The sequence below is a fragment of the Rhinopithecus bieti genome, unplaced genomic scaffold (genome assembly GCF_001698545.2).
Source record: "Rhinopithecus bieti isolate Rb0 unplaced genomic scaffold, ASM169854v2 scaffold_56913, whole genome shotgun sequence".
Classification (NCBI taxonomy): Eukaryota; Metazoa; Chordata; class Mammalia; order Primates; family Cercopithecidae; genus Rhinopithecus; species Rhinopithecus bieti.
The window spans coordinates 10,757-24,292 of NW_016821789.1; the positions used below are offsets into that span (position 1 = coordinate 10,757).

At 46.1% G+C, this 13,536-nt stretch overlaps 1 protein-coding gene across 2 annotated transcripts in view; it reads right to left on the minus strand.

The window, feature by feature from the left end:
* Positions 1 to 30: 30 nt before the first annotated feature.
* Positions 31 to 13,536, minus strand: part of LOC108521031 (zinc finger protein 816-like) — a 20,778-nt gene continuing 7,272 nt past the window's right edge. The window contains exons 2-5 of one of the 2 annotated variants that reach the window (XM_017860601.1): positions 10,980 to 11,028; positions 10,441 to 10,518; positions 4,764 to 4,890; positions 31 to 3,305 (exon numbers count right to left, since the gene is read on the minus strand). In XM_017860601.1, the coding sequence (XP_017716090.1) occupies positions 814 to 3,305; positions 4,764 to 4,890; positions 10,441 to 10,518; positions 10,980 to 10,994 (2,712 nt within the window). In that variant the 5' untranslated portion in view covers positions 10,995 to 11,028 and the 3' untranslated portion in view covers positions 31 to 813. Of the gene's footprint in view, positions 3,306 to 4,763; positions 4,891 to 10,440; positions 10,519 to 10,979; positions 11,091 to 13,536 lie in introns of those variants that run through there. The other variant, XM_017860600.1, reaches the window with a different exon arrangement.

Genomic DNA, 13,536 nt, shown 5'->3' on the forward strand with positions numbered 1-13,536 from the left:
AAAAAAAAAAAAAAAAAAAGGTGTGTGCAGGCAGCATGCTTGGTAAAAGTCATCGCCATTCTCCAGTCTCAAGTACCCAAGGACACAATGCACTACAGAAGGCTGCAGGGACCTCTGCCCAAGAAAGCCTGGGTATTGTCCAAGGTTTCTCCACAGTGAGACAGCCTGAGATATGGCCTCACGGGAGGGGAAAAACCTGACCGTCCCCCAGCCCGACACCCATAAACGGTCTGTGCTGAGGAGGATGAATGAAAGAGGAAGGCCTCTTTGCAGTGGAGATCAGAGAAAGGCGTCTGTCTCCTGCTCCTTCCTGGGAATGGAATGTCTCAGTGTAAAACTCGATCATACATTTTATTTGCTGAGATAGGATAAAACCTCCTTATGGCTGGAGGTGAGACATGCTCGCGGCAATACTGCTGTTTACTGCACTGAGATGTTTATGTAAAGTCAAACATAAATCTGGCCTACGTGCACGTCTAGGCACAGCACCTTTCCTTAAACTTATTTCTGACGCAGAGTCCTTTGCTCATGTTTTCCTGCTGACCCTCTCCCCACCATTACCCTATAGTCCTGCCACATCCCCCTCACCGAGATGGTAGAGATAGTGATCAATAAATACTGAGGGAACTCAGAGACTGGTGCCAGCACGGGTCCTCCATATACTGAGAGCCAGTCCCCTGGGCCCACTTTTCTTCCTCTATACTTTGTCTCTGTGTCTTATTTTTCTCAGTCTCTAGTCCCACCTGACTAGAAACACCCACAGGTGTGGAACGGGTGGCCCCCTTCACAAGATCTCTGTTCTTTATGGATTCTCTAATGATTTGCAATGGTTGTAGCATTATTGAGGACTTTGTGAGAATCATTACATTTGTAAAGTTTCCCTACACCATGGATGGCTTGATGGTGAATGAATGTTGACTTCCCACTAAAGGCTCTGTCACACTCATTACACTTGTAAGGTTTCTCTCCAGTATGAACTCTCTGATGTTGTGCAAGGTGTGCTTTTTGATTAAAAACCTTGCCACATTCATTACACTTGTAAGGTTTCTCTCCAGTATGAACTCTCTGATGTTGTGCAAGGCATGAATCACTCCGGAAAGCCTTGTCACAAACCTTACATTTGTACGGTTTTTCTCCAGTATGAATTCTCTTATGTCTTTCAAGGTGTGATTTGCGACTGAAAACTTTGTCACATTCTTCACATTTGTAAGGTTTCTCTCCAGTATGAATTCTATGATGACGCACAAGGTGTGCTTTTCTACCAAAAACCTTGCCACATTCATTACATGTGTAAGGTTTCTCTCCAGTATGAAGTGTATGATGACATTGAAGATTTGACTTCTGACTGAAGGTCTTGCCACATTTATTACACTTGTACGGTTTCTCCCCAGTATGAACTCTCTTATGGTGTACAAGGCATGACTTTTTCCAGAAAGCCTTGTCACAAACCTTACATTTGTATGATCTCTCTCCAGTATGAATTATCCTATGTGTTTCAAGCTGTGAACTGCGAATGTAAACTTTGTCACATTCCTCACATTTGTAAGGTTTCTCTCCAGTATGAAGTCTATGATGATGTGCAAAGTTTTGTCTTCTACTAAAAACCCTGCCACATTCATTACATGTGTAAAGTTTCTCTCCAGTATGAAGTCTATGATGACATTGAAGGTATGACTTCTGACGGAAGGTCTTGCCACACTCATTACACTTGTAAGGTTTCTCTTCACTATGAATTGCCTTATGAATTACAAGGCCTGAATTTCGACGGAAGGTCTTGCCACATTCATTACACTTGTAAGGTTTCTCTCCAGTATGAAGTCTACGATGGCATCTAAGGGATGACTTCTCACTGAACGTCTTGCCACACTCATTACACTTGTAAGGTTTCTCTCCAGTATGAAGTCTAAGATGGCATGTAAGGGTTGTCTTCTGACTGAAGGTCTTGCCACACTCATTACACTTGTAAGGTTTCTCTCCAGTATGGAGTCTACAGTGGCATATAAGGGATGACTTCCGAATGAAGGTCTTGCCGCACTCATTACACTTGTAAGGTTTCTCTCCAGTATGAAGTCTACGATGGCATGTAAGGGATGACATCTGACTAAAGGTCTTGCCACACTCATTACACTTGTAAGCTTTCTCTCCAGTGTGAACTGTATGATGGCATTGAAGGGATGTCTTCTGATGGAAGGTCTTGCCACACTCCTTACACTTGTAAGGTTTCTCTCCAGTATGAAGTCTAAGATGGCATGTAAGGGTTGTCTTCTGACTGAAGGTCTTGCCACACTCATTACACTTGTAAGGTTTCTCTCCAGTATGGAGTCTACAGTGGCATATAAGGGATGACTTCCGAATGAAGGTCTTGCCACACTCATTACACTTGTAAGCTTTCTCTCCAGTGTGAACTGTATGATGGCATTGAAGGGATGTCTTCTGATGGAAGGTCTTGCCACACTCCTTACACTTGTAAGGTTTCTCTCCAGTATGAAGTCTACGATGGCATCTAAGGGATGACTTCCAACTGAATGTCTTGCCACATTCACTACACTTGTAAGGTTTCTGTCCAGTATGAAGTCTACGATGGCATGTAAAAGATGATGTTTGACTGAAGGTCTTCCCACACTCATTACAGTTGTAGGTTTTCTTACCAGTGTGACATCTACAATGACATGCAAGATATCGCTTCTGATTAAAGATCTTGCCACATACATCACATTTATATTGTTTCTCTCTTGAATGGGTTATGTGATGGCTCCTTAAGAGTGAGCTATAATTACACGCTTTGCCACACTCATTATATTGGCAAGGTTTTTCTCTCATGCGTACTTCCCGTATTTGTGTGGATAATGAAGAATGGAGGAAATTCTTCCCATACTTATTAGAAATATGGGTTTTGAGTCTACAAGAAATTCTTTGGGATGCTGAAGCTAAGGAAGCACCACTGACAGACTTGTCCACTTGGTTACTAATTTTCCCTTCGGTCGGAAATATGTGCAGTTCAGGCAGATGCGAATGAAAGCTTGATCCAAGCTGATCTTTAATAGGCTTGTTTTCAGCATGTCTTTGATCATGTCGGTCTGTAATACCAGTCAACTCTTTGGTTTCTGTCATAGGTGCTTCATGGCCATTTCTTTCAACTTCTTGCCACTGAAACTCAAAGTGATGAATATCTTTTTTGATTTCTGGGAAGCAAAAATCTCCAATGGGATGACTTTTATGTCTTTCCAATGTCCCTGTGTGGAACCCTTCTCCAGTATTACTGTGCCCAGTTGATGAGAACTCCATCACGAATTTTAAAAAGCTGTCTAAAAAACATAAAGACCAATAGGTTTCTAATTAAGTACAGATGGTAAATAATAGTTAATATTGAAGTGTGTAAATATTACACAAAAAGCAATACTTAAACTTCCCAAATGTGATCTTCAAAGTTTAGAAACACCCTGTCTCTACGAAATATACAAAAATTAGCCAGGCATGGTGGTGGGTGCCTGTAATCCCAGTTACTCGGGAGGCTAAGGCAGCAGAATTGCTTGAACCCAGGAGGCAGAGGTGGCAGTGAGTGGAGATCATGACATTGCACTCCAGTCTGGGTAACAAGAGCAAAATTCTGTGTCAAAAAAAAAAAAAAGAGTTCAGTCAAGAGCCTCATATGTATGAGGCAGTAAGCCTGAATGATGTCCTCCCTAGGAGGAATTTTCTATAGCAGTGACTGCTGCTTAGAGAAAATTATCATTAGTTTATGTGATGAACACTGTCACAGTGCCAGCGAGAGACACTTCTGTGATGGTTCTCAAAAACCAGAACGAAAGGCCAAGTGTGGTGACTCATGCCTGTAATCCCAACACTTGGAGGCTGAGGCAGGCAAATTGCTTGAGGCCAGGAGTTCAAGACCAGCCTGGCCAACATGGTGATACCCTATGTCTACTAAAAATACAAAAATCGGCCAGGTATGGAGGCAGGTGCCTGTAATTCTAGTTAGGTTGAGAGACTGAGGTACAAGAATTGCTTGAACCCAGGAGGCAGAGGTTGCAATAAGCTGAGATCATGACACTGCACTCCAGCCTGTTCAACAGAGGGAGACTCTGTCTAAAAACAAACAAAGAAAAAGAAAACAAAACCAGAACCACAGCTGGAAACACTTCTCAGTCACTGTCATGCTTTCTATCTCGTATCCTGGGCTACGCTGACAATTCTGCTCAGGGCTTCCAGGGACATCTCTGCCAGGATGATGTTCAATTATATTAGTCAAAGTGTTCATGAATTTTCTGTTTTTATGTAAAAACAGACAGCTCTAAGAAGCTATCCATGGCCGGGCACGGTGGCTCAAGCCTATAATCCCAGCACTTTGGGAGGCCGAGACGGGTGGATCACGAGGTCAGGAGATCGAGACCATCCTGGCTAACACGGTGAAACCCCGTCTCTACCAAAAAATACAAAAAATTAGCCGGGCGAGATGGCGGGCGCCTGTAGTCCCAGCTACTCGGGAGGCTGAGGCAGGAGAATGGCGTAAACCCGGGAGGCGGAGCTTGCAGTGAGCCGAGATCGCGCCACTGCACTCCAGCCTGGGCGACAGAGCGAGACTCCGTCTCAAAAAAAAAAAAAAAAGAAGCTATCCATGACAGATAGGAGGGTCATCACTGCAGAAAACAATGACATGTACATCAAAAACATGGATGGGGCAACATCACAAGAGAATACAAAACCAGGAAGAGCCAAGATAGACAAGGACAGATTCCTCACGTCTAGAGGGACATTTTCCTCACCCACAAACTCCAGGTTCCTGTAGTTCTCCAACATCACGGCCGTGTATAAAGCCCTCTGCACAGGGTCCAGGCATTTCCACTCCGCCAGTGAGAATTCTATAGCCACATCCCTGAAAGTCACGCGTCCCTAAAATGAAAAACACATTTCAACAAAACATGGAGGACTGAGTTATCACCTTCATATGAAATGAGAAAAGAGAAAATAAGTACTGATTTGATCCAAGACTGTGTTCTGACAAATCCACATTAAGGTATTTTAAAAAATTTTTCTGTATAGTTGCGTTTTATTGTACTTTTTCATGATAGATTTTAAAATCCCCTAAGTCACTGTGGAAGTCTCAGTTTTATGGACAATATAAAAAATATATGGCCTGGCACAGTGGCTCACACCTAAAATCACCGCACTTTGGGAGGCCGAGGCAGGTGGATCGTCTGAGCTCAGGAGTTTGAGACCACCCAGGACAACATGGGGAAACTCTGTCTCTACTAAAGATACAAAAAATAAAAATAAAAAACCCAGGTGTGGTGGTACACACCTCTAGTCCCAGTTACTTGGGAGGCTCAGGCAGGAGAATAACTTGATAACCAGAGGCAAAGTTTGCAGTGAGCCAAAATCATGCCACTGCACTTCAGCTTGGGCTGCAGAGTAAGACTCCATCTGAAAAAAAAAATATATATATATATACACACACACACACACATATATACATACACACACCTATATATACACATATAGATATGTGTATCTATATATATATTAATAAATCCAGGCATGTTGGCTCACACCTGTAATCCCATCACTTTGGGAGACCAAGGTGGATGGATCACTTAAGGTCAGGAGTTCGAGACCAACCTCTCCAACACGACGAAACTCTGTATCTACTAAAAATTAAAAAACTGGCTGGGAATGGTTGGGGGGTGCCTGTAATCCCAGCGATTCAGGAAGCTGAGGAAAGAAAATTGCTTGAACTCTGGAAGCGGAGATTGCTTTAAGCCAAGATCACACCACTGCAATGCCGTCTGGGCAACAGTGTGACACTCTTTCTAAACAAACAAAAAAAAGTATATATATTGCAGCCGGGCGCGGTGGCTCAAGCCTGTAATCCCAGCACTTTGGGAGGCCGAGACGGGCGGATCACGAGGTCAGGAGATCAAGACCATCCTGGCTAACACGGTGAAACCCCGTCTCTACTAACAATACAAAAAAAAATCTAGCCGGGCGAGGTGGCGGGCGCCTGTAGTCCCAGCTACTGGGGAGGCTGAGGCAGGAGAATGGCGGGAACCCGGGAGGCGGAGCTTGCAGTGAGCTAAGATCCGGCCACTGCACTCCAGCCTGGGTGACAGAGCGAGACTCTGTCTCAAAAAAAAAAAAAAAAAAAAGGATATATATTGCAAATGATGTCTTTTCTACATAAACCCTGGGCTTGGCCGCACGTGGTAGGTCACGCCTGTAATCCCAGCACTTTGGAAGGCTGAGGCAGGCGGATCATAAGGTCAAGAAATAGAGACCATTCTGGCCAACATGGTGAAATCTCGTCTCTACCAAAAATACAAAAATTAGCTGGGCATGGTCACGTGCCTGTAGTCCCAGCTATTCGGGAGGCTGAGACAGGAGAATCGCTTGAACTCGGGAGGTGGAGGTTGTAATGAGCTGAGATGGTGCCACAGCGCTCTACCCTGTTGACAAAGTGAGACTCTGTCTCAAAAAAAAAAAAAAAAAAAAAAAAAGCCGGGCACCGTGGCTCACTTTGGGAGGCTGAGGTGGGTGGATCACCCGAAGTCAGGAGTTCCAGACCAGCCTGGCCAACATGGTCAAACCCCGTCTCTACTAAAAATACAAAAATTAGCGTGGTGGCAGGCGCCTGTAATCCCAGCTACTCGGGGGGCTGAGGCAGGAGAATCGCTTGAACCTGGGAGGCAGAGGTTGCAGTGAGCTGAGATTGCACCATCACACTCTAGCCTGGGGGACAAGAGTGAGACTTTGTCTCAAAAAAATAAGAAAATATAAAATACACAAAAATTAGCAGGATGTGGTGGCACACGCCTGTAGTCCCAGCTACTCAGGAGGCTGAGGCAGGAGAATCACTTGAACCTGGGAGGTGGAGGCTGCAGTGATCTGAGATGGTGCCACAGCACTCCAGCCTCACAACAGAGTGAGACTCTGACTCAAAAAATAAAAAACAAATATAAAAAGCCGGGTGCGGGTGGCTCACACCTGTAATCCCAGCACTTTGGGAGGCTGAGGTGGGTGGATCACGAGGTCAGGAGATAGAGACCATCCTGGCAAACATGGTGAAAACCCTCTCTACTAAAAATACAAAAATTAGCTGGATATGGTGGCACGCGCCTGTAGTCCCAGCTACTCGGGAGGCTGAGGCAGGAGAATCGCTTGAACCCGGGAGGAGGAGGTTGCATTGAGCCGAGATAGCTCCACTGCACTCCAGCCTAGTGATAAAGAGAGACTCCGCCTTAAAAAAAAAAAGAAAAAAAAGGCTTATCCATTAATGGACTTCTGCACATACTTCAAATCACATCCACACACACTTAAATTAACTTCAGTTCAGAGATTATAAGCAAACACCTGGAGAGGACACATCCACAGCAACTCGCCAGGCTGAGGTGGGAGGACTGCTTGAGACTGAAGTGAAGTGGTTGAAGTGAACCAAGATCACACCACTGCACTCCAGCCTGGGGGACAGAGTGAGATCTCGTCACCTCCAACCCCCAAAAAGTTGGAAGCTCATTGAATTAAGATACAACTTCAAGAAATCACAAAAGCAATGCATGAAGAAAAGGAGAAGGTCAACCAACATACAGAAATTATGAAGAACTACACAGAGACTCTTAGGATAAAAATACAGTAACTAAATGGAAAAACTCAATACATGTGTTCAAAATCAGAAATCATTATGTAAATTAAAAGATAGTAGCCGGGCGCGGTGGCTCAAGCCTGTAATCCCAGCACTTTGGGAGGCCGAGACGGGCGGATCACAAGGTCAGGAGATCGAGACCATCCTGGCTAACACGGTGAAACCCCGTCTCTACTAAAAAAAATACAAAAAAATTAGCCGGGTGAGGTGGCAGGCGCCTGTAGTCCCAGCTACTCGGGAGGCTGAGGCGAGAGAATGGCATGAACCCGGGAGGCGGAGCTTGCAGTGAGCTGAGATCCGGCCACTGCACTCCAGCCTGGGCGACAGAGCGAGACTCTGTCTAAAAAAAAAAAAAAAAAAAAAAAGGTAGTGAAAAGGGGATGGGTGAAGTGGTTCACACCTGTAGTCCCAGGACTTTGGGAGGTCAAGGTGGGCGGATCACTTGTGGTCAGGAGTTCGGAGACCAGCCTGGTCAATATGTTGAAACCTTGTCTCTAGTAAAAATATAAAGATTAGCCGGGTGTGGTGGCGGGCTCCTGTAGTCCCGGCTACTCTAGAGGCTGAGGCAGGAGAAGCGCTTGAACATGAAAGGCAGAGGTTGCAGTGAGCCGAGATCATGCCACTGCACTCCAGCCTGGGCGACAGAGCGAGACTCCGTCTCAAAAAAAAAAAAAGAAAAGAAAAGGCCGAACGCGGTGGCTCATGGCTATAATCTCAGCACTTTGGAAGGCTGAAATGGGTGGATAACCTGATGTCGGGAGTTCCAGACCAGCCTGATCAACAGGGACAAACCCCGTCTGTAGTAAAAATACAAAATTAGCTGGGAATGGTGGCGCATGCCTATAATCCCAGCTACTTGGGAGACTGAGGCAGGAAAATCACTTGAACCTGGGAGGCGGAAGTTGCAGTGAGCTGAAATCATGCCACTGCACTCCAGCCTGGGCCACAAGAATGAAACTCCATCTAAAAAAAAACAAACAACAAAAAGAAACGAAACAAAACTGTCAAGGACTCACGTGTCTTCATTCAGAGAAAGTTCCAAGGAGGATTTAAAAGAGCGAGCTATCTTGTTTTCTACCTTGGAAACATGAACATTTTCAGAACTTGCTGGACAAAATACCGTAACAAAACATTCATCAGGCTGGGAGCGGGACTCACACCTGAAATCCCAGCACTTTGGGAGGCCGTGGCGGGAGGATCAATTGAGGCCAAGAGTACGAGACCAGCCTGGCCAACATGGGGAAACCCCATCTGTACTAATAATACAGTAATTAGCCAGGAGTGTAGCACGTGTCTGTAACTGCAGCTACTCAGTTGGCTGAAGCCTAAGACTCATTTGAACCTGAGAGCCAGAGGTTGCAATGTGCCTCTACACTCCAGGCGGGTGACAAGAGTGAGACCCTGTCTCAAAAAACATGCCAAACAAACAAACAAAAAAAGCCATTCATCAAATAATTTTTTCTAAAGTCTCATAACGATGTATGAATACACTAAAGGATTGCACTGACTTGCCACGGAACCCTCAACAGTGATTCCCCATTGAGCCATGGGGACGGGTGGAAGGTTGGACAAGATAGGGGATGCATACGTGCACTTGTCTTCGGACTTTTACTACACAACACATATATACAGTGTGTGGTGTTTAAAATAAAAGAATCATTTAATAATAATGGGTAGAAAAAGAATGGCTCCATCATCTCTAACGACGTAACTTGTACTCTTATGTCAGAGCAAACTTATAATCATTTTTACCTCAAATGCTTGCTTCATCAGAGTCCATGCAAAAAAAAATCAAAAAACAAAAAACAAAACAAAACAAAAAAAACCGTCTCTGTGGGGTCAAAGTGCTGAGAATGATTGAAAGAATCCCCTGCATTTAGATATTTACATTGATTTTATAATTTGAAGTCAGTGATGGAATAAAGCTAACTCTGTCACTGACATCTATCTCCACTTTCGATTCTATTCCAAGCCATTGACAGTGCAGAGTCCTGCTGGGCTTTCTCACACCTATAATCCCAGCAATTTGGGAGGCTCAGGTGGGAGGATCACTTGAGGCCAGGAGTTCAAGGCTACAGTGAGCTATGACTGTGCCACTGCACTCCAGCCTGGACAACATAGCAAGTCCCTAACTCTAAATAATAAGAAATAAAAGAATCAGCCATGCATGGTGGCACATGCCTGTCATCCTAGCTATTTGGGAGTCTAATGTGGGGATCACTTGAGCCCAGGAATTGGAGGCTGCTGTTAACTAGAATTGTGCCATTGCACTCGAGACTGGGCCCGAGTGTGACATCCTGTCTCCTAAAACAAAAAGTGTGGAGTCAGAGACATATTGACTCACTAGTGTAGCTTCAGATGCATTACAAAATCAGACACAAAATATCTCCCCTAGTTTGTCTCCTTTTCCAGAATTTACCAGATACCAGCGCACATTAATGAATGACTTTCATATACAGTTTCTCTGATCTGGTCCAGAAAGAGCTAAACGTGCATCCAGATGTGGCCACTGAACAATCCCTGCTGCCCAACATCACTGACTGCACGGGACCCTCACCCCGTCCTCATCCATGTCTGGTGTGAGCCCTTCCCAGGCCCATGCCCTGTGCCGCCTCTTCCCAAGCTCATTCACTAGGTTATAGGAGATGGAATTTAAGTGAAGATGACAAGGACTGAGAAAAGTCTTGGGTGAGTGCGAGCAAATGTGTGAGGCAGGACGCTTCAGACTCACAGAAGACTGGCTACTACAATGCCTGGCATTTCAGAAAGGAAAGAGACAGCGGAATCCACCGAGGAATATCACTCACCTGAGGAAGAGCCATCCCTGGATCCTTTTCTTTGCTCTTCTTGGTGGCTTCCTCATGTAACATGAGTCTTTGGAAATCCTATGTGTGAAAAAATCAGAGATTTAATGTTTAGAAACCACTCACTCCTTTCCTGTGACAAAACACACACACGGGGGAGACCTCAGCCGAGAGAAAGATGGTCCTCTGCTGCCCACTGCACCAGAGATCATGCAGAGATAAGAACGTCCCACAGCAAGACCTACAAGGGTAATTTTGACCCGTTTTAGATCTTGCTCCCCTCCTGGAATAGTCCACACACACACACATGCTGAAGCAGGGCACAGATCTCCAGGCCACAGATCTGGCCCTAACCAAACCCCACACAGAGCATAGTCCCCTCACCTCCCTATGGATCACAGGCTGATCTCAGCTCTCAACATGGAGGAAACTGCCTTGATGTTTAATGCTGGACACAGACGAGGACCACCAGCGCCATTGTAAGTATTATTGAGTGTGGGTCCCATCCTATGACAATAGCAATCTTTGATGAAACAGCATACCTGAAATCCCAGCATTTCCGGAGGCCAATGAGACTGGATCCTTTGAGCCCTGGTGTTGGAGAGCAACATGGTGAAAGCCCGTCTCTACCAAGAACACAAAAATCAGCGTGGTGTGGTGGTGCGTGGCTGTGGTCCCAGCTACTCTGGAGGCTGAGGTAGGAAGACCACCACTTCTCCTGCAGCCCTCCTCCCTCCCCCTTGCCTAGTTCACAAGACAGGAGAAAAGGGAGAAAGCAAAAAGTTAGAAACAGAAGATAGCCAGATGGCCTTGGCACCACCACCCGGCCCTGGTGGTTAAAAATAAAAATAATAATATCAACCCCTGACCTAAACTACTTATGTTATATGTAAATTCCAGACATTGTATCAAGAAGCATTGCAAAACTTTCTGTTCTGTTAGCTGATGCATGTAGTCCCTAGTCATGTACCCCACTTGCTTGATCTATCATGACCCTTTCACGTGGACCCCTTAGAGTTGCAAGCCCTTAAAAGTGCCAGGAATTGGCCAGGCACAGTGGCTCATGCCTGTAATCCCAGCACTTTGGGACGCCAAGCTGGGCGGATCACGAGATCAGGAGATCGAGACCATCCTGGCTACATGGTGAAACCCCGTCTCTACTAAAAATACAAAACATTAGCCGGGTGCAGTGGCGGGTGCCTGTAGTCCCAACTACTTGGGAGGCTGAGGCAGGAGAATGGCGTGACCTGGGAGGTGGAGCTTTCAGTGAGCCGAGATTGTGCCACTGCACTCCAGCCTGAGCGACAGAGCAAGACTCCATCTCAAAAAAACAAAACAAAACAAGCCAGGAATTTCTTTTCGGGGAGCTTGGTTCTTGAGACAGGAGTCCAACGATGTTCCTGGCTCTGAATAAAGCCACTTCCTTCTTTAACCCGGTGTCTGAGGGGTTTTGTCTGCAGCTTGTCCTGCTACATTTCTTGGTTCTATGACTGGGAAGTGAGGTAATTAATGGATGGTTGAGGAAGCCCCTTAGGTGGCTTAGGCCTGCCCTGTGGAGCATCCCTGCGGGGGACTCTGACCAGCTTGAACGATGCAGATCCTGAGAGCGCTCCCAGGTAGGCATTTGCCCCAGTGGAATGCCTCATCAGAGTGGTGCATGGCAGGCCCCCATGGAGGATCAACACTGGCCAAACACCGGAAAGGAACTGGGACTTGGAGCCTGGTCATCTGAAACACGGTAAGACCAGTCTTGGGAACTTGCCCACTGCATTTGAGTGGAAGTGTGGCTTGATCACCCATGGCGTGCCTTCATTGGCACTTTGGTTTTGGTTTTGATTTTAACTTGTTTTGAATTGCTTGACAAACAGGCGTGCCTTTAACGACCCTTTGGCGTTGGTTTTGATCTTGATTTAGTGTGAATTAGATGAGTGAGTGATCTTTTACCCTTTCCTTCTTGTAGTGTGAGTGTTGTTTTGTCTTGAGGAAAAATGAGTCAGACACAAAGTAAGCCCACTCCACGAGGAACTACGTTGAAAAATTTCAAGAAAGGATTTAACAGAGACTATGGAGTTACTATGACACCAGGCAAACTTAGAACTTATGTGAGATAGATTGGCCAGCATTAGAAGTGGGTTGGCCATCAGAGAGAAGCCAGGACAGGTCTCTTGTTTCAAATGGCACAAGGTAACTGGAAAGCCAGGACACCTAGACCAGTTCCCGTACACAGATACTTGGTTACAGCTGGTACTAGACCCCCACAGTGGCTAAGAAGGCAGGTAGCAGCAGTGCCAGCAGCAAAGGGACAGATAGCCAAGGAAAGATCCCGCTCCACCCGCTGAAGGAAAAAAACTCCTAAAGTTCTGTCCGACCCAACACCAGAAGACCCATTGCAAGAGATGGCACCAGTGATCCCGGTGGTGCCTTCCCCTTACCAGGGAGAGAGGCTCCCCACTCCTGAGCCCACAGAACTTGCGCCTCCACAAGACACACACACCTCTAGGCCACCCAGAGTAGACAAGAGAGGATGTGAAGCCTCAGGAGAAACCCCTCCCTTGGCAGCTCCTTTACGACCCAAAACTGGGATACAAATGCCCCTGAGAGAGCAGCGGTGTACTGGGATAGATGAGGATGGGCACATGGTGGAGAGGCGTGTTTTGTGTACCAGCTCTTCACCTCTGTCCACCTTCTCAACTGGAAAAACACTTTGTCCTATACTGAAAAGCCACAAGCTCTACCTGTTCTGCTCCAAACTATCATCCTGACCTATAACCCCAGTCAGGCTGATGCTACCTCATCAGGAGGAACACGCTCACGTTCCTCTCTAACACAGATGAAAGGTGGAGAGAGCTCCAAGCAGCGACTAAATGGCTGGAGGAACAGGCACCGGCTGGTTACCAAAACCCCCAAGAGTATGTAAGGACCCAGTTCCCAGGAACTGACCCCCGGTGGGACCCAAATGAAAGAGAGGGTGTGCAAAGGCTGAACCGACACAGGGCAGCTCTCCTGGAAGGATTAAAGAGGGGAGCCCGGAAGGCCACAAACGTTAACAAGGCCTCTGAGGTCATCCAGGGAAAAGAAGAAAGTCCAGCACAATTCTAC